General features: G+C 49.8%; 1 protein-coding gene across 1 annotated transcript; it reads right to left on the bottom strand.

Moving 5' to 3' along the window:
* On the bottom strand, nucleotides 1-25534 carry TTC22 (tetratricopeptide repeat domain 22). The gene is made up of 7 exons (XM_051999613.1): nucleotides 24447-25534; nucleotides 9446-9501; nucleotides 7274-7389; nucleotides 5017-5135; nucleotides 2753-2914; nucleotides 2037-2189; nucleotides 1-1030 (listed from the first exon to the last, which is right to left on the bottom strand). Exons 1-7 carry the CDS (start codon nucleotides 25092-25094, stop codon nucleotides 500-502), a joined length of 1785 nt encoding a protein of 594 aa, XP_051855573.1. The 5' UTR covers nucleotides 25095-25534; the 3' UTR covers nucleotides 1-499.
* Nucleotides 25535-26484: the final 950 nt, after the last annotated feature.

The following is a 26484-nucleotide window of genomic DNA, read 5'->3' as shown; positions in this document are numbered from 1 at the left end:
TAAAGTTTTAGCATACATTTATTCAGTGCCTACTGTGTACAAGACACTGGGAATACACAAAAACAAACTGCCCTCAGGCGGCTAACAGCCTGCAGACAGGGATAAGGACATGAGACATAAACAAAGGAATACAAGTAATTTCCCGAGATTGCACAGGAAGAGGAAGCCCCTCCTCCATACTTTGGAAGACCCCCAGAACGCCAGAAGGCAGAAGGAATGAGGGAGGGCCTTCCACACATGGGACATCTGGTCAGCAAGGTGGAGAGTGGAAAATGTCTCTTTGCCGCAGGACGGCAATGGCTTGTGGGGCCTTTAGAAGGCTTCCGTGCAGGGCTCAGTCTTGCCAACACACCGATTATACTTTGGAACCCTCAAGTCCTCTCCACACCAGCTGGCTCTTTATTTACCCAGGCGCGTTCGAGACGCATCCGACTTGTCAATGGCCGCAAAGCGGCCCCGAACCGGCCGGGACAGCGGAGGGTTCCGGCGCACCCCTGGGTCAGAGGGAGAGGGACCTCTCGCTCAGCCGCGGCTTCCTCCGCTGGTCCCCCATGCTGTCGAAGAGCAGGCGGACCAGCTGCAGCCGGCCTTGCGCCACCAGGGCCTTGGCGAGGGCCACCACCTCGGCCGTGTGGCTGCGGTACACGCGCTGCAGCTCCCGCCGCACGCGCTCCGCCGGGTACTTGCCCTCGGCCTTGCGCAGCCAGAGGTCCACCTCGAGGCCCAGCTCGCTGGCGCTCCGGCGCGCCTGGCCCAGCAGGGCCAGCAGGGTCTCCAGCAGGCAGCGGAAGCCCTCCGTGTGGCGCGAGCCGCTCTCCTCCAGTTCGATGGCGCGTTTGAAGCACTCCACCGCGTTGGGCTCCTCGCCCTTAATCCGCAGGCACTTGCCTCGCAGCAGCTGGATCTCGGGCAGCGTCTCCCCCATGTCCGACTCCATGGCCTTGGAAAAGAAGACCAGGGCCTGGTTCAGGGCCGACTCGTCCACGGCCAGCAGCTCCTGCACGGCGTCCACCCCCATGTAATAGTAGACCTGGAGGAGGGAGCCAGAGGCAGGTCAGAGGCGCGAGGGTGGGGAGGGGAGGGGAAAGAGCTGGATTTAGAGGTAGGAGACCTCGGTCATTTACTGCTTGGGCCATCCTGGCTGAGGCACTTCTCTGCTCCTCAGGCGTCTTACCTCTAAACTGCGGGGGCTGGAGGATAAAGTCAGGGCAGCTATCAGTGCTTAGAACAGTCAAGTCAGGGGGCCTACTGTGTGCCAGGCGTTGTGCTAAGGGCTGGGGACCCTCTTTGCTTGGGTCGAGAAGGGGACCATGGCTATTCATTAACCAGCCACGTGGATTTCATCACCTCCAATGGGGGAATCAGTCACCTCTCCTGTTGTTTTGTTTGATACCCACAGAACATCAGTGGATGTGGAGCCTTTATTAGGCTTGAGGAGCTGAGATCTCAACTTAATTTGGAGAGAAACTGCCAAATGATTAGCCTATGGCTGAGAGGGACCAGCTGTCTCCCTAGGGAGAATCATGGAATCTTAGATCTCAAGCTGGAAGAACGGCCAGAGGGACGGCCAAGATTATCCAGTCTAAGCCCCATTTATAGACTGAGGTCTAGAGGGTTTGAGCCGCACATGTAGTAGTTTGCAGCACTGAGGTCTTTACCCTGGAAATCCAGAGCTCTTTCCAATGACCCATGTTGCCTCTCCAGTAGCTGATGAGTAGTGAGTTTCCCATCACTGGGGGCATCCAAGAAGAGGCTGCCTGAGCTTGCTGAAGAGAGGATTCTTGTTCAGGTTTGGGTTTGGAGCAGGTGGCCTCTGAGGTCAATAACATGGTCATTCAATACCACAGCATTTTATTGAAACATAAGTAAAGAAAAGCTATTTTGTTATTATTTACCTTGGGGCAGGATGGCTTACTGGATAGAGACATGGTCTCAGAGCCAGGAAGACCTGGGTTCAAGGTGCTGAGACATCTTGGCTGTGTGAACCTCTGGGCAGAGAAAGGGAGGTGTGGGAGACATCCCGATTATCATCTCACCTGACCAATGTCCAGGTAGGTCTTTAGGCCTGGACACACCTTGACCACTTCCTCCAGGTCAGCCTTGGCCACAGTGAGGTGATTCCTGTCCGGCAGACCTCCCAGCCCTTCCTTGGCCCGCTCCAGGTCACGAAGATAAGCCTTGGTGTGGATCTGTGGGTAAATAGAATTAACTCAGAGGAATTCTGGGAGTGATTGCAGTTGCTCATCCACTCCCTCTCCAGGTGACATTATTCGTCCCCCCCCCCCCTCCAGAAAAGCTTCCCAAATCAGCTTTTGGCGATCCTTTGTGATTTGGAGGAACAGGGGTTCGACAAAGACAGAGAATTTGGCATGTGTCTGATGTGACTGTCAAGCTAAAGGAGGTTTAGACTTGTCCTGCTTGACCCCGGAGAGCAGAACCAGGAGAAACCCACCGAAAACTCCCTAAGATTTGATACCAGGCAAAAACTTCCTATTGATCAGAGCTTGTGGTCTTCCCGGTGATCACTAGGAGATAGTGAGCTCCCCATAGGAAGAGGGGCTTAACAAAGGCCGAATGACTCCTTTCTCGAGGGCAGATACCTGCACGCTTTCTCATGTCCTACTCACCACCTCTGAGCCTGTGAACATCCAGCCTAACTGCCTCAACCATCCCGGGGCCCCTTGATCCTGGCCTTCCGCCAGCTCGTCCACCCTGCTTATAGCCCCGAGTCCTGGGAAGTTGTTGCTTTTACCTTGGCCCTCGTGCAGTAAGCTTGCCAGTTGAGCTCGGGATCTGGCAGGATGTCCAGAGCCATGTTGCAGATGCCAATGGCCATGTCTTGCTTGCCCAGGAAATGGAAGATCTTAGCCAGTCGATTCAAGATGGGCGCGTGGTCCTTGGCAATCTCTATGGCCTGGAGAGGACAATGTAGACAAATGGCCATTAATTGGGAAGGTAAGCAAATGAAACAGCAGAAGGGTGTAAAGTTCGAGGAAGGAAGCTGGGATTCATTTGTTCACGCTCTCATTCGTTCATTCATTCAGCACAAAGTTTCCAAGTCGCTACTATATGTGAGGTTCTGTGCTAGTTCCCAGTAGGGACACAAGGACGAGACACAACTCCTCTCCTCACAGAGCTTCTGATCTAATAAGGGACAGTCATACAATTGAACTCAATTCAACAAGCATTTATTAAATGCTTACTGTTTGTAAGGCTCAGTGCTATGCACGGAAGACACGATCAAATGGAACCTTCTCTCACGGAGCTTATGCCTTGTTTTCTGAGTAGCGTCAGGAGCCTAGAACTGCATCGTTCTAGGGGGAGGGGAATATGTCGGTCCGCTGCATCCCACAGGCAGCGAAAGCTGACACAGAGTGTACCCACATGAGCAGACGTGCAACGTGTACTAAGGGATGCACATTGGAGGAGGGAGGGCACTTAACTGCTAGGAAGGAAATCAGAGAGGTCTTTAAGGACCTGAGAAGTGCAGATTAAGAGGGAGGGACGGAGGAGGGCTTTCCAAGCTTGGGATGGCTCCCGCAGACACACCAAAGTGGGATAGGGCGTGTTGAGTTAGGGAAGAACTTGTGGCTGGAAGGGAGAAGATATGAAGGAACCTAGTGAAAAATCAGACTGAAAAGGTAGATGGGAGTCACACTTGGAAAGGCTGATAGGCCAGAAGAAGGAATCTGTATCTGGAGCAACAGAAAATCACTGAAGACTTTCAAGCAGAGAAATGGCTTGGAAATATTATTTTGTGGTGACTCAATCCATCCATCAATAAGCTATTATAATAATATTAATATATGAATATGATATATAATTATATAATAATAATAAATAATAAAATGATATACACATAGTGTTATAAACACAACTGATCCCTATATAGCTTTAATAAATAAAATATTTATTTTATATATTTTATGTATTTTTACATAAAAATTATGTCATTTTTATTACATAAAAGAATAATTTGATAAGTGATGGAATCCAGAAATCATAGAATTTCCACAAGGAAGGAAACAAACATTTATGAAATACCCGCTATGTGCCAGGCATTATGATAAGCTCTTTCCAAATATGATCCTCCCACCAGGAGGAGGTACGTGCTGTTCTTATTCCCGTTTTACATCTGGGGCAAACGAGGCAAACAAGAGCTAAGTGACTTGCCCATAATCAGCATTAGAGAACTCAGATCTTCCTGCCTTCAGGTCCAGCACCCTCCCTACTGCGCCACCTCTCTGGGTGAATTGGGAGCAGTCCCTTTCCTTGCCAGCTCCCAGCCTCCTCATCCTAAAGAATCCTAAAGGTGCAGGATCCCGGGATTCTCAGGCCCAGGGATGGAGAGCTCCCTTCTGGCCGGGGATACCAGGAGAGTGTTCGGAGGAGCACTCATTTGTGCTTGGCTGGAAGGGTGAGTAGTGTTTGACAGATCAAGATGAGGTAGGAGGGGATTCCCTCCCTAATGAGGGAAAGACTAACTTGGATGGGCCCAGTTTGTAGAGTAGGGGGTCAAACCGAAGGGGAAGCAGGGGCTGCTAAACTGCCCAGAAAGGTTGAGGGGGACACTTGTTGACTTAGAGAACCACACGTGTTTATCTGTTGCTTTTCCCCCAATAATTCAACACATTCAAACCAAATAGGAACTATATTTCAGTTTTTTTTTTTTTTTTTTGGATCGCAATGCTTCTGGGCTATTTGTTTGATAAAAAATTGCTCTTGAGGAAGAGTAGAGCAGGACCCATCTTAGGACTGGGAGGGACCAGTCCCTCCCTTTACAGATGAAGAAACTGAGTCCTGTGGAATTCAAGGGACTTGTCCCTGGTCATACCGAGAGCCTCAGAGCCAAGCCCTCTGACTTTAAAGTCAGTGATGTCTCCCCCCACAAAGTACCCCAGAGAACGCTGCCCTGTAAGGGCAGACAGGCTAAGACTGGCCATGGATGGTGAGCAAGTCAGCCTGGTCCTGTTCCCCCCTCCCTCCCCGAGTCTTCCTCCAGGCCAGGCTACGTACCTTGCCAAAGCAGTCCAGGGGATCGGTCCCTGAGTAGCCGTAGTCATGCACGCCCATGGGGGTGGTAGAGAAGGCGTCTTTCCTTTCCAGAAGCATCCCAAGGTAGCACCAGGCCAGAGCTGAAAGGGGGAAAGGAACCTCAGGGACCTCTGAGCAAAAGAGACCCCACGTAACCTTGACCTCCGCTCCACGCTCCAGCAAAGGCCCAGGGAAAGTGCAAGCAGCTGAGAGCTCAGTTCTGAAGAAACTTTCTCTCCAGGACACTGTCTGACACAGTAAGTACTTAATAGATGCTTTTATCCTCTCACACTAACCAATCAAACACACGTTGATTTTAATTGGTTGCTAGGTGCCAGGGGCTGTCCTTGGTGCTGGAAAACCAAAAACACAAGGGGGGATGGCCTCTGCCTCCTGGGAGCCCCTCAGACAGCTCGAGGACTGAGTGCCAAATACCTGGCTCTTCCAATCTCTGGGATAATGAAAGGGCCCAAGGCATCGGGTTTGTGTTTCTGAGGCAGCATCCAGGGCCTTTACAGACTCGTGGGCCTGGGATCCATGGCCCTCCACGGCTGACCCTTCAGGGATGAGGAGGCCGCCCATTCTGCTCTGGGACTGCTCCAGCTTTGGGCTTTCTGGAAGTTCTACCTGTCACTCCTCGTCTTGTCCGGAGCCAAACAGAAAGTGTGGTGCTGCTTCCATGTGGCAGCCCTTCAGAGCTGAGGGTCAGCTCTCACCCCGACTCCTCCTCACTCCCGAATCCCACTCCCCTTCTCCTGAACAACATCTTCATTTGCTTCAGCCAGAGGTCCCGAGACACAGGCTTAGGGCCCATCCCGTCACCTTCCTCCGGACCCTCTCCAGCTGGTTTTCCTAAAATTTGATCTTCCAAATGGAATAAATCATCCAGCCGTGGTCGGGCCAACGTGGGGAGAGCAGGACAATCATTCTCCCAGTCCTGGACATCTGGAAGATTTGCTTTGGGAGGAAAACTTGGCACGGGGCTGCAGAATTCTTGGATAAGATTGGGGATGCTCTGAGGTTTTGAGGGGCATCCGTTGTGGAGATTGCCTGCCGTGCTTCTGGACCTTTGGCTTCTCAGCCTCGGCACCAGACACTGGGCGAGGGAAGTCATTCACCAGGACAGCCCCTAGACTTCCTGCCCGGAGCCACTTTCAGAGTCCAGTTCCTGGCATCCCAACCCTGGCCTTGGTGCTGATGGGCTGGTCGCTGGATTCTCATAACCTTCAACCATTGCCTGGAGGGCATTGATGTGCCCCATCTCACTTAGCTCTTGCTAACGTACATCACGCAGATAACCTTGCTACTGAACTAGTCACCTGAGGCTTGCCCAGGCCTGGCTGGCAATGAGCCCATCGGGAAGGCGGGCAAATGCTCAGAGACCAACTTTCCCGTGTCCAGACCATTGCCAAGGGGCTGTGAGAACTGCTGGATTTGGAATTACAAAGGGAAACTCAATCCTTACTCACTGCATCCTTCAGTGGTCACCCAGCCTCTGCTTGGAGACCACCAGGGAGGGGGAACTCACTACCTCCCCAGGCAGCTCAGCCTCTCCGGGACAGCTCTGGTCATATGGGAGGTCTTTGCTGGGATCCAGCCTAAATTGCCTCTTTGCAACTTGTACCCATCATCCTTGGTGCCAAACAAAATGAGACCAAATGAAATAAGCCTGAATCCTGCTTCCTCTGCTCTTTCCTCAAGTCTTCTCTTCTCAGCACCCAGCACCGCCAATTCTTTTGGCTGATTCTCATCAGGGCCACACAGGAGGGTAATTACACGTCTTTGGATGCTCTCCAGTCTAACGCTACAGTGGATAGAGTGTTAGCTCTGGAATCAGGAAGACCTGAATCCAAATCCTGCCTCAGACACTAGCCGTGTGACCCTGGGCAAGTCACTTCACCAGTTTGCCTAGTTTCCTTATCTGTAAAATGAGTTGGAGAAGAAAATGGCAAACAATTCTTGTATCTTTACTAAGACGACCCCAAAAGGGCTGGTGAAGAGTTGGACCCAATGGAAAATGATTAAACCGCAGCAAAATATCTTTGTTTGTGTGCAGGTTACAGAGGGAGAACTTTGATATCTCACTTCCGAGCCAGGGCTGGTAATCCAGAGATATGGGTCTAAGGCAGGGATGGGGGAGAGGACAGGGATACAGAGAGAACAGGGCAGGGGCTGCTGTAGAGGAAAGCCAATGAGAGGAAGGGGTTTAGGACTGGCAGGGGCGGGGGGCTCTGGTTACCTCGATGGTGCGTACTGGAGGACTTGACCACTTCTCGGAGCAACCCGAGGGTGCGGTTAAAAGCGGGTAGCCTCTTCTGCTCCTCAGCACCCTGGCTCAATAAGATGCTGTCCAGCCTGCAAAGGTACCAGGATACCACTGGTCAGTCCCTCTCTCCCTTGGAGCTGAGCAGGAAACATGCCTCCTTCCCTTGGACCCTCCAACTGTATTTCTTGGGAATTGGGGTCCAGTTCTAGGAGGAGAATGACCTAACACAATTGTCCCATCTGTAAAATGGGGATTTGCATTGGAGAGCCCCTATGGCAAGTAGTGATATGTTCATTTTACAGATGGGGAAACTGAGGTTCAGAGGGTTTCAAATGCCTTGCTTATAGTGACCCACCTGGTGCGAAAGCATTAAGACCCATGGGACAAGTAATGGTTAAGGGCCCTTGCTTGGTCTTAGCTGGCTTACCCTCAGTTATTCAGTTTAGTAACGTTTACGATTGCTTATTAGCTTCCAGGCCCTCAGTTAGATATCAGGGCCTCAAAGGCAAAAGTGAAGTTATCTTTCTCCCCAGGGCCCTCTACCCCCCCCCCCCCAATTTTAGATGAAAGTACGCTATCCCTGCAGGAGATTTCTGGAGGAGCATCCTGAACGTTTTGGGTCAGGTGCCTCCCTTCCCCCTTGGGCAATCTAGAACAGCCCCGGAACCCCTCCACAGAATCAGGTTTTGTTTTTAAATGAACGACATAAAATACACAGGATTGCAAAGGAAACCAATTATAGAGAAATAATGTTAGCCTGAGACTTTAAGACATTTTCTAGACCCCGGGTTAAGAAATCTTGATCTGGTTCAACCTTTTCATATATTATAAGATAAACTTAAGGCTAGAAAGAAATAGGGGAAGGGAAGAGACATTTATCAAGTGCCCAGTGGGTCATTGGGGGCATAGAGCACTGGGCCTGCAGTCAGGCAGAGCCAAAGTCAAATCTGATCTCAGACACTTATCAGTTGTGTGACTATGGACAAGTCACTTCACCCACTTTGCCTCAGTTTCCTCATTGGTAAAATGAGCTGGAGAAGAAAATGGCTAACCACTCCAGGATCTTTGCCAAGAAAACCCCAAATGGGATCATGAAGAATTAGAGAGGACTGAAAAACGACTGAACAGCACCCAAAAACGCCCACCATGTGCTAGGTGCTGTGCCAAGGGCTTTTTACGTATATTACTCTATCTGATAATAGTTGTAAAGCTGGAAGGGACCACTGAGACCTTCTAATCCAACCTTTGCATTTTACAGACGAGGAAACTAAAGCTCATTAGAAAGAAGGGGTCTTGCCCAAGGCAAGTGACAGATTCCAAATGGACTCCAATTCCAATGGTCGGTCTTCTAAGCCTCATACTTTACACACACACACACACACACACACACACACACACACACACACACACTCTCACACACACACACACTCACACACACTCACACTCTCACACACACACACTCACACACATACACACACTCACACACACATTCACACACACACACATACGCACACACACACTCACACACACATACACACACACACACATTCACACACACAGAGTTGTTATACATTTTAAAAAATCAAATGGTCACACTTTGTTGTTGTTTGTAGGTCTTATTTCATTTTCCTGGGCTTCCAAGAACTGGGAAAGAGTCTAAGCTTTCTTCATCCCTGCAGCGGCCCCACCCTCCATCATTTGGCCAACCCATCCATCCATTAACAAACATTTATTAAAAATTCCCTTCCCAGTACTGGGCCCTGAACTAAAATTGAGGACAGTGAAGATGATTTGTTATGCTCTGAGATAATCCAATTCCCTGGGATAGCCCAATTCCCTGGGATATCCCAACTCCTTGGGATAGCCCAATTCCCTGGGATAGCCCAATTCCTTGGAATAGCCCTTTTTGGACTGTTGTTCTTTCCCGCTTTTCAAAAGATGATCAGGAGATAGCCAAAACCTGGGATCAGGAAGATCTTTAGTGTGCTCCAGCTTACCCAGGAGCCTCTTCTATCTAGCCTGGCTCTCTGGGCAGCCCGTGGAAGAAGAGTCTGGTCACCAGCTGCTCCTCTGATCCCTGGTTATGTGCATGTAGCACCCCACCTCATTCACTTCCGTCCCTCTCCCAGTCTGTGGCCATCTTACCTGATGAACAGAGTCGCCATCGTGAAGTACCAGCTCCGCTTCTCCTCCAGTGGGATCTAGCATTGACAAAGGTAGGTCAAATGAACAATTCCCTCTGCTTTTGGTTCCCGTGAGATCGCTTCATACTTTCCCACACCTTCCACAATGATGTCCCTGTGCCCCTGTTCTCCTCATTGTCAGGAAAAACAATGAGCCTCCCCATTTTTCAAGCCTATCTCCTGCAATCCCCCCCACTTCCCCAAAGTTCAGTGCTACATTTAAAGTCCCAAGATCTGAGTTCAAATCCCAGCCCTGCCACCTAGAGTGACTTGGGAAAGTCACTTGTTCTATCAATCAAGCAAGTATTAATTAAGCTCCTATTTTATACCTGGCCCTCAATTTCCTCATAATAGGTACAGCAGAAAGAATTTGGAATCACAGACCATGGATTTGAATCCTGATTTTGCCTTATGTTAGCTGTATGATCTGGGCAAGTTATTTAATCTCTGGGCCTCAGTTTCCCCATCTATAAAACATTTGACCTGAGTTAGATGGCTTCCCAAACCCTTTCCATTCTCAATGTCTGAAGCTCTGGCCCCCTCCTGCCTCCAACTTCTAACAACTAGAGCTGTCTTCAAATGGAGAGTTGCCTCAGGCAGAAGTGAGCTACCCATCACTGGCAATTTTCAAGGAGGGGCTGGCCACGTGTCAAGGATCATAGGATTCTAGGCCTAGAGCTGGAAGGGGCTTCAGAGGTCATTTGGGCCAAGCTGCCCATTTTACAAATGGGGAAACTGAGGCATATGGCTTGCCTAAGGTCAGATTGAAGGTGGCAGAGTTGGAGCCAGTGTGTAAAATGTGTAAAATGGGAATAGGAGTAGCAGATACCTGCCAGCTTTGATGACGATCAAGTGAGACATTTATATAAAACGCTCAGTTCAGTGTGTGACAAATAATAGGTGCTATATAAATGCTTATTCCCATCCCTCCCCATTTCCTCTCTTCAGGGTCATCAGTGGCCTCCCAGAACTAAATCCAGATGTCTTTCCTAAGTCCTTGTCCTCAGCTTCTCAGCAATATCTGATGCCATCTTTAAACTTGGTTCTTTGTCTCTTTCTTGCTTCCTTCATGTTTCATGTCTTAAAATCCCACCTTCTGGCAAGAAACCTTTCCTGATCTCCACCTCCTTCATATCTCAACGCTGAGCGCGAAGCCTGTTAGGTGTCAGCGCAGATAAACATTGGACGCGAATTAAAATCCTGCTTCAAACACTTCTTAGCTCTACGACCCTCACAAAACACTTAACCTCCTCCTGCCTCAGTTCCTTGGATGAAAAATGGGGATAATAATAGCACCTCCCTCCCAGGGGTATTATGAGGATCAGAAGAGATGATATCTGTAAAGCACTTTGCAAAATGTCATATAAATGCTAGCTACTACTATTATTAAGTGATTAATAAATGCTCATTGACCGATTGATTAACTAGTCTCCCCTCCAAGAGTGCAACTGTATAAGGCCAGTGGTGATGTAGGACAGAGAGTGGGATATCTCAGTCTTCATTTTTCATCTATGTTCTCTCCCAAGAAAAAGACTCTGATTTTTGAGCCCCCATCGGGGAGCTCTGAGAGCCTCTGGAGAATGAAGTCAGGAAAGTGAAGAAAAGCTGTTCCAGTTTTCAGAAAGGGGTGAAGAAAACAGAATCTCCAGACAAGAGATTCCTGATCCTAACTGACTTTTAGAAAATTGTAGTGCTTCTTATTAAACTTCTAAGAAGGGACGAGGCGACAATCATACAGAGCCAGCCCGGCTTTGTCCAGATCGATTATTTCAGATGAATGTTTTCACCTGTTTTTGACAAGGTAACTCAGCCAGCATCGTAGGATCGCCGTGTCAGATTGTGAAGGGACATTAGAGGTCCCTCGTTTTACAGGTGAAAGAACGGGGGCCCGGAGAATTAGGGATTTTCCCAAGCTCATACAAATCTGTAAGTAGCTAGGGTTTGAATCCACATCCTCTGATTCAGGTGCAGGGTTCTCTCTACTTTTGTTGCTGCTTTCCTGCTCCATCGGGATAATGCTGAAGATGAAATTTACCGAGACTTTCTCGAGGATTTAACAACAGCAGAATTGTTTTTGTGGATAATATGGCGAGAAGAGGACCAGAACATAATTAATTAATTATATAATTAATATATTATGTAATAATTAACATTTAATTATATATACTATATTATATATAACATATAATAATATATAATATTGTATATGTTATATAATAATATAATGTAATTATATAATTACATAGATTCAGAACTGATCATTCCAGCTTGGTAGGTGTCTCGCGAAGTGCCCGAGGGAGCTATGCTTGTCCCTGAGCTGGTGATCCTTTTTATCGATGACTTGGATAAGGACATACACACATGTAGAGATGTGCTAGAAACAGCCCCGACCACAAGCTGATTGTTAAATTTTCAGTGTGAGCATTTATACCTCAGAAATCAGCAGATGTTACAAATCAGGGCTTGACTGATTTTTCTATCGATTGTCTAAACTTAAGAAAGGTGAACATGTTAATGATGCAGATTGAACTGGAAAGGATGTTGTGGGTACACGGTTTTCATCTCTTGTTAAACACTTGCCAGAACACCACTGCACACACACGCTCATCAGATTTATCCGGAGCATTAAGATCCATCTACAACTCCTCTACCCTAGCCCACTCCTCTTTTTTAGAACTATCAAGAAAACATTTTCTCTAATATTCAAGTTGGAAGCTTTTAGACTAAACTGAGTGAGAAACTTCATCAATCTTTTAAAAAATATCAATTCTGAACCAAAGCCCAGCACTAAACTCTTTTTTTTTTACATTCTTCTTATCAAAGGCTTATCCCACCTCCCAGGTCTCTGTCTCTCCTATTGGCCCAGAAAAGATCCCAGAGGGGGACCAGGTTAATGATCAGATTCGGAGAAGGAAGAAGAAAGAAGAGGATAAAGTGAGATCCGGGACAAATCACCCTTTAAGTGTTATGTAAGCTCTGGCCAGCTGGGTCCCACCGATCCCGGCTCTCTTTGTGCCCCACGCCAACCCTTTACAACGACACTTAGGGGCAGCAATTGCGTCTCCCTTCTCTTCTCCAGCCTAACAGCCACAGTCCCCTCGCTCCTACGACTTTCCACATCCGGGGCATTCCTACCCACACAGATCCCCAATAATCATCACCACGTATTGTTCTCGAGGGCAGGAAACTGCCAGTTTTCATTTCAGCCTCCCCGGCCTCCAGCATGGAGGCTGACAGGAGGCAGGGGCAATCGAGGTGAATGAAGTTGAACTGAGTAGACAAGATTGCCCTGGTCACCACAAGGGGGCAGAATTCTGGGACTCATTTCCCAAAAAAGTAAACTTTGGTTTACATGGCTCGTGCTTGACTGCCACCTGGTGGCAATATGCTTGAATTGCAGGAGCGGTCGCACTATCCCTTCAAGAATGACATTTCTGCAGCAAGAGGGGACAGATTTTGCGACAGTTCCCAAGCCCACCCGCGTTATCAGTTCACTCTTTGTACAAAACAGCATCAAGCCCTACTCCACCGCTGATTGTCTGGGGGACTTTAGACTCATGTCTCCCTCTCTGTAAAAAGAGGGGATGGTCTCTTGCCATTGAGGGTCCTTCGGTTCTTTAACCCGCTGCCTGAGGTTGGATTCTCCAGGCTGGGGCCGTAAAGGTTCACACTTTCTCTTTTTTATTATAACTTTTTATTGACAGAGGTTCACACTTTCTTAATGAAGTTTTTTTTCCCCCCCTGAGGCAATTGGGGTTAAGGGACTTGCCCAGGGTCACACACAGCCAGGTTAACGAAGCCCTTCTACCCATTCCACTCCATCCTAAGGATGAGATGTCTTAGATTTCCAACTGAATGCTCGTCTTTTCTTCCGGTAGAACTCTGTCTTTACAAATATTTCTGCTTGTAGCCGAAACTGCTACTAAGAGCAATCGGGGAAAGGCTATTACATAACGAAAAAGCTCTCGCGGGTCACATTGAGCCAAATGGACCGGAGGAGAGATGGGCGGGTCCGGCTTCCCTCCTCTCGGAGAGTTGGCAACTCTCTCCTTCTCCTCTCTGGTTGGAGGCATCAGAGAGAAAAGCTAGAAGAAGAAAGATGTCATGGGACAGAACGAACAACTCCACCGAGACCTCGATGGCCCGTTAACCCGAGTCTCCCCAAGCTAAGTGCAAGTAGCTAAAGGCTTCCGCACAAAGCGAAGATTCAGAGTCGTTTTTACTTGTTGACATTGGAATGGGGGTTCATGGGTAATGTAACTCATTCTATGACAGGAGGGTTCACTTGAGAATGAGAACAGCTGAGTTAGCTGGGAAGGGTGTTTCATTAGAGATGACTCTAAAGGCACATTTTCTTTGAATTAGGGTGAGAATTAGAATTAGGGACCACTAGGTGGTAAATATAGAGCGCTGAAGCTGAATGAGGAAGACTTGAATTTTAATCCAAACGAGTTGGGGATCCTGGCCAAATCATTTAGCTTTGGCTTCCCTTGGTTTCTCCATCTGTAAAATGGGGATAATAATAATATCTACCATCTGTGAGTCTTAAATGAGGTGTTTGATGACTGCTTATCTACAAGATTGGATACTCCATGAGGACAAGGGAAAGATTTTATTCCTGATAACAATAATAAATTCTACTTGTACAGAACTTTATGCTCTACGCCTCCTGCCTCTAGGATCTAACATACGTGCCTGTCTTTCCTCCATTAAAGTGCATGATCCTTGGGAGAAGGGGAGATTTCATTCTTTGAACTTGTATTCTCAATTCTCAATGGTCTCAGTATCTGAGACAGAGAAGGAGCTACATAAATGCTTGTTCATGATTGATTCAGCAATTGCATGAGGGAGGGAGATCAAGAAATGCCAAAAAAAGAAACTGAGTCAGAATGTAAAACAAGTCATCTAGCATCACCAAGAATCCTGGAAACTCGAGTGAAAGAGTCCTTAGAGGCCCTCCACCAACCATCGGGAGGCCCCTCTGTGCCAGGGCTTTTTCAGGCTCTGCTCCAGGGAGGGGCAACAGAATCCACATCCCCTTGGAACAAGCAAGGGCAACCACGGGTACCTCTAGCTGAGAACTCCCTTTATCTAATCTCTGTTTTCCACTCGGGACCAGGCACCGAGGTCCGCGCCCACTGGGCAGCTGGCAGTTCCTGTTGTCACTGTTTGTTAAATTTAAGAGGTCACCCAAGCTCGCTTTGAAGCCCTCTGATGGGAGGGAACTCACTACCTCCAGGAAGAGTCGGTTCCATTGTTGTACACAGTAGGCGCTGAATTGATACTTGCCGAACGATTGCCAGATAACCCTGAGGAGCAAGTCTCTGCATCTCGGCCCTTCCCTAGTTGTGCCTTCTGGGCCCTGGCACGATCGCGCCCCTCTGCCCAAAGACACCCCTCCCACCCCGTGGAGGGATTGGTCACTGGCCCTCCCGGGAGCCTCCTCTTGGCCAGCACCCTCCGGAAGGATCCACCAGCCAGTCTTCGGACAAGATGGTGCCCACCGACCTTCCTGTCCAAAGTCAGAAGAAGATGTCCCCTCCTAACAGGTGGCGTCTGGGTCTGGAGGTGCTCTCCGGCTGGGTCCCTGGACCAGATGGGAAGTGACCACGGGGGGCGGGGGGAGGGTGTCACTCATTCGCAGACAATGGGGAAGGAGCAGAGAGCTGCTCACATGTGTGGACTTGGCCTCCATCCCATTCGAAAAGCTTTCTAAAAGCATTCTAGGAGTCCTTGCCTGGACTGGGTCCCAGAATCCTGGGGGGGGGGGGATCATCTATCATCATTCCTTCATCATACAGTGAGGAAACTGAGCCCCAGAAAGATCTGGTGATTTCCCCAATGTCATCCGGGATTTGAACCCAGATTCCCTCGTTTCAGGGTAAATAGACTTTGCCATCTACTATCCTGCTCCCCAGGTCCACAGAGGCAGATGGGAAGACACCTTCTGGGGCCCCACCTTGTGAAGTCATTAGGGCAGGAAGAGATCCTTGGTCGGGGACCTAATGGATGCTCTGAAGAGTGAAAGCCGGTGACGGGCTGGGTGCGGCTAGGCCGCTTCGGAGAGTCAGCCACACAAGCTGGGGCAGGTAGAGCTGGGCGGCTGACAGTGAGGGGTCATTCAGTCACTCACCTGCAGCGGCGTCTCTCAAAGGGGGACCTTCCCGTGGGTCTCTCGGACCACTTCTGGCTGCATTTTTTCAGGGCTAAGTGACTTGCCCAGGATCACACAGCTGTCTGAAGCTGGATCTGAACTCAGCCAAATGATGAGTTAATGCAGCTAAATTTAGTCCAGAGAGGCTCTCCCCCAGGAAGTTAACCCCTTGGTGATCAATTCCAGGCCATGCTCCATGCTGGAGGTTCTTAGGAATAATAAGTCTAGGGGCACCTAGTCGTGTAGTGGATAGAGCCCCAGCCCTGAAGTCAGGAGGACCTGAGTTCAAATCTGCCCTCAAACACTTAGCACGTCCTGACTGTGTGACCCTGGGCAAGTCACTTAACCCCAATTGCCTCAGCAAATAATAATAAATTAAAAATAAATACATAAAATTTTAAAAGAACATTAAGTAGGGGCAGCTACTTGGAACAGTGGATAGAGCACCAAAGTCAGATGGAACTGAGTTCAAATCTACCTCATACACTTAACACTTCCTGGCTGTGTGACCCTGGGCAAGTCACTTAATCCCAATCGCCTCAGCACAAATAATAACAATAGAAAAGTTCAAAAACTGGAGGGCTTCCTTTACCCCAAGTGAAACAACTGAATAAAATACAACTCCCCTGTCTGGTTATAGAACCTTTCCCAACTGGATTCCAACTACCTGCTTCCACTGGTTTCATTTGTGGCCGCAGTTGAAACGATCTATTTTTGGTTCTACATTCATGACGGGCTATTTCCATGCCCTCGCGCATGCTTTGTTCCTCGGCTCTCTTCCCTAAGATGGCAAAGGGGACTAGACTAGAATAAATCGAGGATTTCTCCGACTGCAGCAAGGATACAGAAAGCCCACCGAACTGACAAATGTCCCAGAATGCCAAGGAAAACTTGGGTAAGCATGTTTTTCAGCTGAGGTCGGTGCAAAGAAGGAGCCAGAGTCCAGGGACTGAAGGAGAGAGGTTTGGCAGAAAAGCCTGCTTGGGAGGACAGGGCGCTGTCCCCTGGCTGGAGCCTCCTCCGAGGTCCTTGAAAAAATTACCTCATTACCCTGGCCCCAGATAACACAGATCTGAATCAAAGAAGGACCCCTTCATTTCTTCTCGAAGCACCCAGGGCCGGGCTGTGATGGAAGGCCTGATCCAGGAAGGAAGGCCAGAAAAATGAGCCAAGAAAAGAAAATACTGAGGACTGAAGGATGTTCTGGAGGGAGGAATGCTTGCGACATACATGAGGGAGCCGGGAATACCTCCACACTGTATGCAGGGAGAGCCATATTCTTTCTCCCCCCGGGCCCAATTGTTCTCCCTCCCCCTCTCTGCGTCTCTGAAGTCCTTCGAAGAAGAAAGGGGTGATGTCTTGGAGCGCCGGTGTGGCCGCCCTTCTGTTCTCTGCCCTGGTCAGTCTGAGCCTTTGGAAGGAAGTTTATTGACAAGCCCGAAGAGCAACTAGGAGAGGACAACTTTGATGGGTACAGAGTAGGGGCTTAATAAATGCTCACTGATGGATGATAAGGGGACTTGACACAATGCCATGTGCAAGGAAGGATGCAGGGTCATTTAACCTGGAAAAAAAAGATTGGCAGGAGGGTGGTTCAGATCAGTGTTGATCTTGTGGATGATTGGGCCGCTAGGTGGCGCTGCAGTGGATGGAGCGCTAGGTCTGGAGTTGGGAGGATCTGAGTTCAAATTCAGTCTCACTTGCTAGCTGTGTGACCCTGTCAAGGCACTTCACCCTATTTTCCTCAGTTGCTCATATATAAAGTGAGTGTTGTTGTTCAGAGATCTTGGCGATCATTCAGTCAGCTCTGCCATGATACAGATGAGGAAACTGAGGCTGGAGGCTCACAGTATTGTTGGGCTTCGGAGGGCAGAGCCAGGAATAATGGGCTGGCAGGGGGGAAGGGGAGGAAAGCCGCAGAGAAACTATGATACTGCATTCATTACTGATTAGAGCAGTCCAACAATGGAACTAATGGTAGTGAGCTCCCCGTCACTAAAAGTCCTCCAAGGGAGGGAAGGTCACTTGACAACTTAGGCTCCTAAAATAGGGTTTTCAGCAGCTTGGGGGGGCAGGACACACTGCTCTGGTCCTGGGATGAAGCAAATACTTGGCCAATGACCAATCATCACAATAGACCAATAGCAGTCAAGGCTGCTCCAACATGGCCTGAGAGGCCACTAGAATGGCCACTGGATGCTTCTCACTAGAGACTTGCTTAGGGACTCGTGGAGGGGATTCTTGGGCAGGAACTCCATGTCTCCGACATTCTGAATTCTAAGGGTCCTTTCTCCAACATCTTGGGAACCAAAGACTGCGTGGACCCACCTTCTTTACAACCATACAATCGCCACCCCCCTTCTACACGCTTCTCTCTCTCTCACTTCCACCTGCTTCTCTCTTCCTCGAATACCTATGTCTCTGTTACACCTTTACTCCCCCAGCTCCGAAGCACTTCCTTGATGACCACAGGTCAGAGTCTGTCTCGCTGGGACGTTGACCCCGAGAGGGCCTTGACTCCACCTTCCCGACCGGCTGCTGCGTGTGTTTGGTGCAGCCACACCTTTATTTGTGCAGCTGCCAGAGGCAAGCTGGAAATCCAACTGACAGCTCCTTCCTGCCCCCCCCCCCCCAGCTCTGCTCCCCTCTCTAGTCTGCTGATCCCAACAAGGGGAGAGGCTGATTGTCACCGCGAGGTCTCACCCTCCGACAGTAACAGGGGCTGAGCTGTTCTCTTAGCAGAGATGAGGCCGGGAGAGCTTTTTGGCATTTTATTTTTAAGTTTTGCTCACCCAAAGTGGGGCTCCTCACAAATAAATGAGAATTTTAATTTCTGTGTACATAGATGAATGAAACTTTCATAGGGCTCCTGGCCTTCTCTATATGTAATATGAAAAAATAACATGGTACAGTGGAAAGTGCTGGATTTAGAGTCTGAGGACGGGTTTGGGTCCCAGCTGTGCCTCTTGTTACCTGTGTGATTCTGGATAAGTCAGCTAACTTCCCTGGACCTCACTTTCTTCATCTGTAAAATGGATTCTGGATGCATTCCAGCTTTTAAACTATGTCTGCATAACATCTCAAAAAAATCTAAATTGTAGGTGACAAGAAATAAAGAACATTATGGGATATAAAGTGAGGGTTTTGAATAACACATTAAAAAGGTATTGCACAAATAAAATCAATGCAGCCAACATTAGAAAGAAAGCAAGGATGAAATTTTTATAGCAAGTCTCTGTTAAAGGTCTCAATTCTCAAATATATGGGAAACCAAGTCAATTTTAAAAGAATACAAGTCATTCCCCAATTGATAAATCATCAAAGGATTTGAATCGGCGATTTTCAGATGAAGAAATCAAAGTTATCTAAAATTCTTACTGATTAGAGAAATGCAAACTAAAACAACTCTTGGGTACCACCTCACACTATCAGATTAGCTAAGATGGCAGAAAAGCAAAATGACAAATGTTGAAGGGGATGTGGGGAAATGAATGCATTGTTAGTGGAGTTGTGGACTGATCCAACCATTCTGGTGAACAATTTGGAAGTATCCCCAAGGGGTTATAAATCTGACTTGTCAATACCACTACTAAGTCTGTGTCCCAAAGAGATTTTTAAAAAGGAAAAGGATCCATATGTACATATTGATGATATCTCTTTTTGTGGTGGCAAAGAATTGAAAATAGAGGGGATGCCCATCGATTGGAGAACGGCAGAACGAGCCGTAGTTTATGATCGTGATGGATTTCTATTGTGCTACAAGAAACGATGAGGGGGATAATTTCAAAAAAACCTGGAAGGGTTTACATAAACTGATGCAAAGCAAAGTGAATAGAACCAAGGGAACACTGTACACAGAAACAATCATACCGAACAACGATCAACTGTGAATGATTTAGCTGTTCCCAGCCGTACAAAAATCCAAGACAATTCTAAACAATCTGTGATAAAAAAGGCTGTCGGTCTCTTGGGAAAGAACTGGTGGAATCTGAATGCAGATCAAAACGTACTGTTTTTTAAGCTTTCTTTTTTTGGGGATTTTTTTGGTGTGTTTATTTTCACAGCGTGACTAATGTGGAAGTATGTTTTGCATGACTACACATGTATGATAACCTTTATCAAATTGCTTGACTTCTCAATGAGGAGGGTGGACAGGGAAGGCGGGAGAGTGTATGAGAGAGAATTTAGAACTTAAAATTGTAATAAATAAATAAAAATGACCTCCAAACCCAAACCAAAGGTTAAAATGTGTTTTTATGTGTCATTGGAAAAAATAAGATATTAACATTTTAAAATGTGACCCAAGGACATGGCGGGTGTCAGCAAGTGGAGGAGTGTTACTTGTGAGGAGGTAACTTCCATGAGAAGTAGCGAAAAGTCCTTCTCCAGGAAGTGTGTGAGTAGAAGGGGAAGGTGGCCAGCTGTGCCCGTGATACTCTAAGGGCTGCCATGTGTGTTCATGTACGTGTCCATTAAAAGGGTCAGGGTCGGGTCGCCAATATGGGGGCATGGTGGGGATTTCGTATGGAGGATTTATGGGAAGATAAGGTCAAGGGACAGAAAGGAAGAGAAGGGTCTGCAGGGATATGCTGGGATACGCAGCTGTGGGCAGGGGCTGCCTGTGGCTCCCTCGAACACAAAGATGAAAAAAATAAGAGGTGAGTTTCAGTCAACTGATTTCAAATGGGATGATGTCATTTCAAGACTAATTTCAATCAATCCAACCAAGACCTTTAAATGCCAGTTTCACCGTTTTGCATTTCCCTGTTTAAGTGGATCAGGAGAGTCTCCTTCCCAAACCCTTCAGATTTTCATCCTAGAATGACCTGGAAGCAGTGAGAGGTTAAGGGTCTCGCCGAGGGTCATCCAGCCGACAGACAAGTATCAAAGCCAGCACTTGGAGACGCAGCGGGTCTTCCTCAAGGGAAGGACGATTCTCTACCCTCTATGCCGGGCTACCTGTTGTGTTTACTGATAAGGAAAGTGATGGAAGGGTGGGAGGAGAGAGGGAAAGGGGGAGAAAGGAAGAAGTCCAACTGGAGAAGGCGTCCATGGACACCCCTCCCCCCCCACCGCTCTCGCCTTCTGAGTCCGTCTCCCTCCTATTTCCCCCACAACCAATCCTTGCCAGGTCAGATGGATGGAGGTAGGACACCTCTCCGGTCCATGGACTCACTGGCCCCCACCTGTTCGGACCCTTCTCACCCTTCAGCTAGACTAAGTACTAGTCATCTCCTCCCGCCCCTTCTAACCCACCTGCCAGGTGACCTGATTCACTTCCCAGTTCAGAGGGAAGTCAGAAGTCTTCTCGGCCCCGTCTCTTTTTGGAGCCTTATGAATAATAATGGCAGGAGCCGAGGTGATAACTGACATTTCCGCGGCCTGAAATACTTTCATGGCCTTGCAGTCATTTTACAGAGAAAGAAACTGAGGCTCAGGGAGCTTCGGGGGCCTTGCGTTGTCTGAGCCGGGGCTCAGAGCCAGGTCTTCTGGGGAGACCAGAGAGTTTGGAGAGATGATGCTGGGGAAACCGCCCAGCCTGAGTCAGCCTCCCTCAGGGCCCCAGAGCAACACACCCCACCAAGCTTTTCTCAGCTCACTTCCCCAGTATCTCCATGGGGCTCACTGCAAACAGGTTTCTCCACTCTCTCCCCCCGCCGCCCTCCCCACCAACAAGAGCCAGGCACTGAGCAGCCTCTGAAGATTCAGCGACCGGTCCCAACAGGGTCCCCATCCCCCACCTTCTGCCTGATCGTCCCTGAAACCCCCGTGAGTGTGAGCAGTTAGCCCTCCCTAACGCTCTCCCACAGGCCGGCCGAGGGGCCCTCACCCCATGGGCCTGTCTGCTGCCCCGGCTCCTGCATTCTGCCCCGGGGACAGGGCGAGGCGGGTGGGGGGAAGCGGCAGGACTTCAGAGGGCAGAGGGGCGGTCACGTTTCTAAGCTGCTCAATATTTATAAAGGAGACTCATAAGATGTCAGAGCTGATAAGGTACTTAATGATGTGCTCAGCACTGGCTTAGAACCCGGGATGGAAAGGCAGCCGGGAATCATGGGTAGGATCCGTGTAGGAGATTGTAAGTCAGTCCCTTAACGTTCCAAAATCCCAGCAGTTCCCTCAGACCATTCAGAGGAGGTGCAACCTGCCTCCGTAATGGGAGTTTCCTCCTATGGGAGTGCCCCGTTCTGGTGAAATCACAGGTCTGGTTCCTAGGCCCAGAAAACTGCACACGGCACATTTATTTCCATCAATGGGTCTTACTTTCATGGTGAAGGCCCTGGGCTCAGAGCAGGGGAGCTATAAAGGAGACTACGCGGGACCTTTAGGAGTTCACAGCCTGTTCCAGATGAGCAAAGATTTTCCCACAATCCTCGGGTGTCTGCTGAAAATGAGCACTAGAAAAACACAGATAGAGCAATTCCTTCGGAGAAGGAAGAAAATCGCTGCTGGCTGGGGGGAATCAAGGCAGGCTTCCCAGAAAAGGAGGTCTCTGAGTGAGCTGTGAGTGATGGGAAAGCTCTTCACCAGACAGAGAAAACAGGGAAGCCCTTGGCGGTGGAGGAAAGGCCTCAGGACCGTGCAGGAAGCAGACCATCGCCTACGTAAAGGGGCAACGGGCCCCCCAACGGGGCTGCGGTTTACCACTCGTGAGGGAGGATCATGGAATATAAGCTCCAAAGTTTGTTGGGACCAGAGTATAAAGTTTAGACTTGATGGGGATGGCAATGGGGAGCCATAGAAAGTTCTATACTCTACATAATCTAAGAATAATGTGCATTTACAAAATGCATCTGCCTTCCTTTCCCAATAGTTATAATTTTACCCAAGACAGCTCAAGCTCAGGGACAAAATGTATTCCCCAATAGAATCCAAGCGTCTTAGAGCTGGAAGTGACATCTCAGCAAGTTTGTCCAGTCCTGGATAAGAACAGGAACAGGACTTAAAGAGAATCAAGTTATCAAGTCAACAAGCATTTATTAAGCTCCTACTGTGTGTCAGGCACTGTGCAGAGCTAAGCTCCTACTGTGTGTCAGGCACTGTGCAGAGCTAAGCTCCTACTGTGTGTCAGGCACTGTGCAGAGCACTGCGGATACAAAGAAAGGCAAAACCAATGCTCCTTGACCTCTACAAGCTCACAGTCTAATAGGGAAGACAACACGCAAACAACTATGAGGGGATGATAGATGTAAATGAATGTACATACACATACATGGATTCATACATGGAATATCTATATCTGTAGTAAATGGGAAATTATCCCAGAGGAAAGGTGCTCACAAGAAAGGGGAAGGGTCCAAGCGTCATATTCACAGAAAGGGAAACTGAGGCCCTGGGAGAGGAAGCCGAAAAAGTCACAGGGACAGTTGGTGAGCCGACAAGCTCCCGCTCCGTGCCGGGCACTGTGCTTAGCGTCCCTGGGCCCAGTGGAGGAGACACCCGGGGATCCGAACGAGATAGATTGGCGATGACCTCTGACTGGCGGGGGCCGGGAGTCAGGCCCACCGAAAGGTGTCATGGAGAAGGCCAGACTGAGCGGGGCCGGAGGAGAGGAAGAGCCAGAGCTGAGCCGCCCAGCGGTGGGGGAGGAGTGGTCGGGCCAGTTCCACTGGATCCCGGAGTACATGGGGTGAGGAAGGTGCGAAAAGCCCAGAAAGGCAGGAGGGACCAGGTCGGGAAGGAAAGAGGATCTTCTGTTAGATCCTGGGGATGATAGGGAGCCTTTGGAGATCACCGAGACCTCTGCTCCACTTGGAGGCTGAGTGGGGGAGGGTTTGGAGTGTGTGTGTGTTGGGGGGGGACACTGGATTCCCAGCAGCCATTGCGGCGGTCCAGGGCTGAGGGGATGGGAGCCTGCACCAGAGTCGGAGGAGAGAAGGGGCAGATGGGAGAGAACTTGCAAAGAGTCATTGCCATAGCTTTGGCATGGGGGCAGCATGAGAGAAGGCTTCAAGCCTGGGTGACCAGGAGAAGGGCAGTGCCCTCAGCGGGAGAAGGGAAGTTCAGGAGCAGTGGAAATAATAGCAACAGCCAGCCTTAATTTACCCTCTGAGGCTTGCAAAGCACGTTACAATTATTAGTTCCTTTAATCCTCATAACCCTCAACAAAAAAAAACAAAACAAAAATTAACCCCCAGAAGCAGGTGCTATTATTATCCCCATTTTACAGATGAGAAGACTCAGAGGTGAGTCATCCAGGACAAGAACACCAGAAGCAGAATTTGAATCCGGGTCCTGCCCCTGCAGAGCCAGGACTCTTTCCATGTCTCTTAAAGTCTTGTTGCCATGAGAATCAAATGAGAACTGTGAAGTGTAAGTGCTACAGAAACGTCAGCGTTGTTGTTGTTACTGTTATTTTACAAGTTAGGAAGCGAGATACCTGAGGGGCTCAAAAGGGACTCAATGGCAGAGCCGGATTTAAACTTGGCTGTGAGGTGGTGAGCTCACTGTCGCCAAAGGTATTCAGGCACTGTTTGGGGGTCTCTGGTGAAAGATGAAGTATAAGGGACCCCAAAGCGGGCGACGAGTTAGGTTAATGTGCTACCAGATCCCTCCTGGCTCTGCGTGCAAGGACCCGTCCGGCTCTGCCAGTTGACCAAATTCTGGCTCGGTAGTTCATGTCCTGCCTCCCTCTCAGCTTGGCCATCTTAGGACTCTCGGTGTGTTGGATGAGTAAAGGGGCTAATCCATGTGGCCGGTGCTTAATCCCGGCTGGTTCTCTACCCCCGGGGCACTGGCTCCCTCTTTCCCTGACCCCCCTGCTCCTGCCTTTACCCCCTTTCCCTCCCCGACCCCGAGGCGGACCACTGACCTTCTGCCCGTAGGCCAGGCCCTTGTCGTAGAGGGCGATGCCGGCCGTCAGCTTCTGGACCTGGTCGCTCTGGCTCAGGAGGCCCACGTCGAAGGCCGAGGCGTAGCCCTGCTCGGCCAGGCACCGGGCCGCGCGCAGCTGGAGCTCGCCCTCGGCCGCCCCTTCCTCGGGGGCCTCCAGCCCCATGAGGCCGGACAGGGTCTCGGTGCACCGGGCCCCCTCCTGCTCCAGGCCCAGCTGGTCGTAGACGTAAGCCAAGTTGGCCCAGGCGTTGAGGTTGTCCGGGGCCTCCCGGGTCACCTGCAGGAAGAGCTCCCGGGCCGCCTCCAGCTCCTCCAGGTAGAAGCTGAAGACGCCCAGCAGGTTCCGAGCCGCGTGCCGCAGGGGCCCGGCCTCCAGCTCCAGCTCGGTCCGGAGGCTCTCCCGCCGGAGCTTCATGTCCCGGCCCCGGAACGGGGCTCCGGAGCCCGGCTCAAAGTTCAGGTTCAGGTCCAGGTGGAAGTGGCCGGGGAGGTAATCCATCTCCTCCAGGAGGGCCTCGATGTCCTCCTCCTCCTTGTCGGGCATCTCCCCTGCCGGCTCCTCCGGGGGCAGCGCCCCGGCCTCGGGGAGCCCCGGGGACACGGGGCGGGCAGGCGAGCCCTCCATGTGGGGGAAGGGGGCCCGGCTCTGCTGCTCCTAGCTGAGTGACCTCCGGGCCCGGGCCCCCATCTGTAAAGCGAGGGGTCCTCCCGGCCTTCCCTTCTCTGCCGCCGCTGCAGCTCCACCCGGAGCAACGGCCGCTCCTCCAGCTGAGAGCCCAGCCCTGTACCTGGCTCTTCAGGTTTGTCCGTCCGGAGGAGGAGCTTGTCAGGGGAGAGGCTCCCTGCAGGGAATGCGAGGCAAAGGGCAGTCGGGACCGGGGCTGCGGGGACCAGGGGGGCTCCGAGCGGAAAGGGCCGTCGGGAGGGCGCGTGGCAGCCTCTGCTCTGTGTCCTGCTTTATAGGCGGGGACACACACCCGGAGGTGGGAAATCGCCTGAGAACACCCAGTGAGCCTGGGTTCCAGCCAGGTGGGTGGGAAAGGCTGACCCTCCCCACGGCCCCTCCCGGGGTGATTCCCAAGGAGGCAGGAGGTGGGGCTGAGCAGCAAGATGTTTCGCTTTTTCTTCTGGCAAACTGAAGCCGGCCGAGCCAGAGCAATTGTGAAAGAGAGGAATGATGGGTAGGTGAACTCCCGGGCTCCTGGGCCAGCGGGGTCCGGGCCTGCTGTCGCCCTGACACAGAGAATGGCCTTACACAGCCCTTCCTCCTCGCTGGCCTGTCTCCTTCTCTCTAAGAGGAACAAGTGAAGTCTTCCATGGCTGTGAAAAAGAAAGAAAGGCCCTTCATCAGGACATGGCCGGACAGGAGCTAAGCAGCAGCGGACCTTGAAAAGATCTGAGGGTCTTTGTGGAATACAAGACCAAAAAACCCAATGGAAACTTAGCTTCCCTGAAGACAGAGCCGGCAAGGAGGGGAAGCCAAGCAGTGGGAGGCTGGGAAGAGCATGTTTGGGAATCCAAAATTCGATTTATTTATTTTTTAGTAATAGCGGGCTATTTTCAACATACATGCAAGGCTAATTTTCAGTGTTCACTCTTCCAAAACCTTGTGTTCCAAATTTTTCTCCCTCCCTTCTCCCCACCCCCTCCCCCAGATAGCAAGTAATCCAATCTCTGTTAAACATGTGCCCTTCTTCTAAATATATTTATACAGTTATCTTGCTGCATAAGAAAAGTCAGATTGTTGAGGTCTAGCTTTGGGGTACCTAAATGAAATTAGGGTTAAGGTCTAGTGGCAGGTTTGGGGTACAGATTCGACGCAAGGGGGTCTAGTAGCGGCGCGAGTTCCCAATAAAAGCATTTATTGGCCCAGAGAGCTAGATTGATAAAAGAGGTTTATTATTAGGTAAGCAAAGTTAAAGTATAGGCGAAGGTAGAGATAAGGAGGGCACTGGACAGAGGGTCCTCACATGGTAGCCATGTTTGGAATCTCTGCAAAGAGGGGTTCCCAGCGT

This window comes from Antechinus flavipes, chromosome 4, assembly GCF_016432865.1.
Source record: "Antechinus flavipes isolate AdamAnt ecotype Samford, QLD, Australia chromosome 4, AdamAnt_v2, whole genome shotgun sequence".
NCBI lineage: Eukaryota > Metazoa > Chordata > Mammalia > Dasyuromorphia > Dasyuridae > Antechinus > Antechinus flavipes.
The sequence above is the reverse complement of the archived record's forward strand: the minus strand, read 5'-3'. Positions and strand labels throughout refer to the sequence as shown.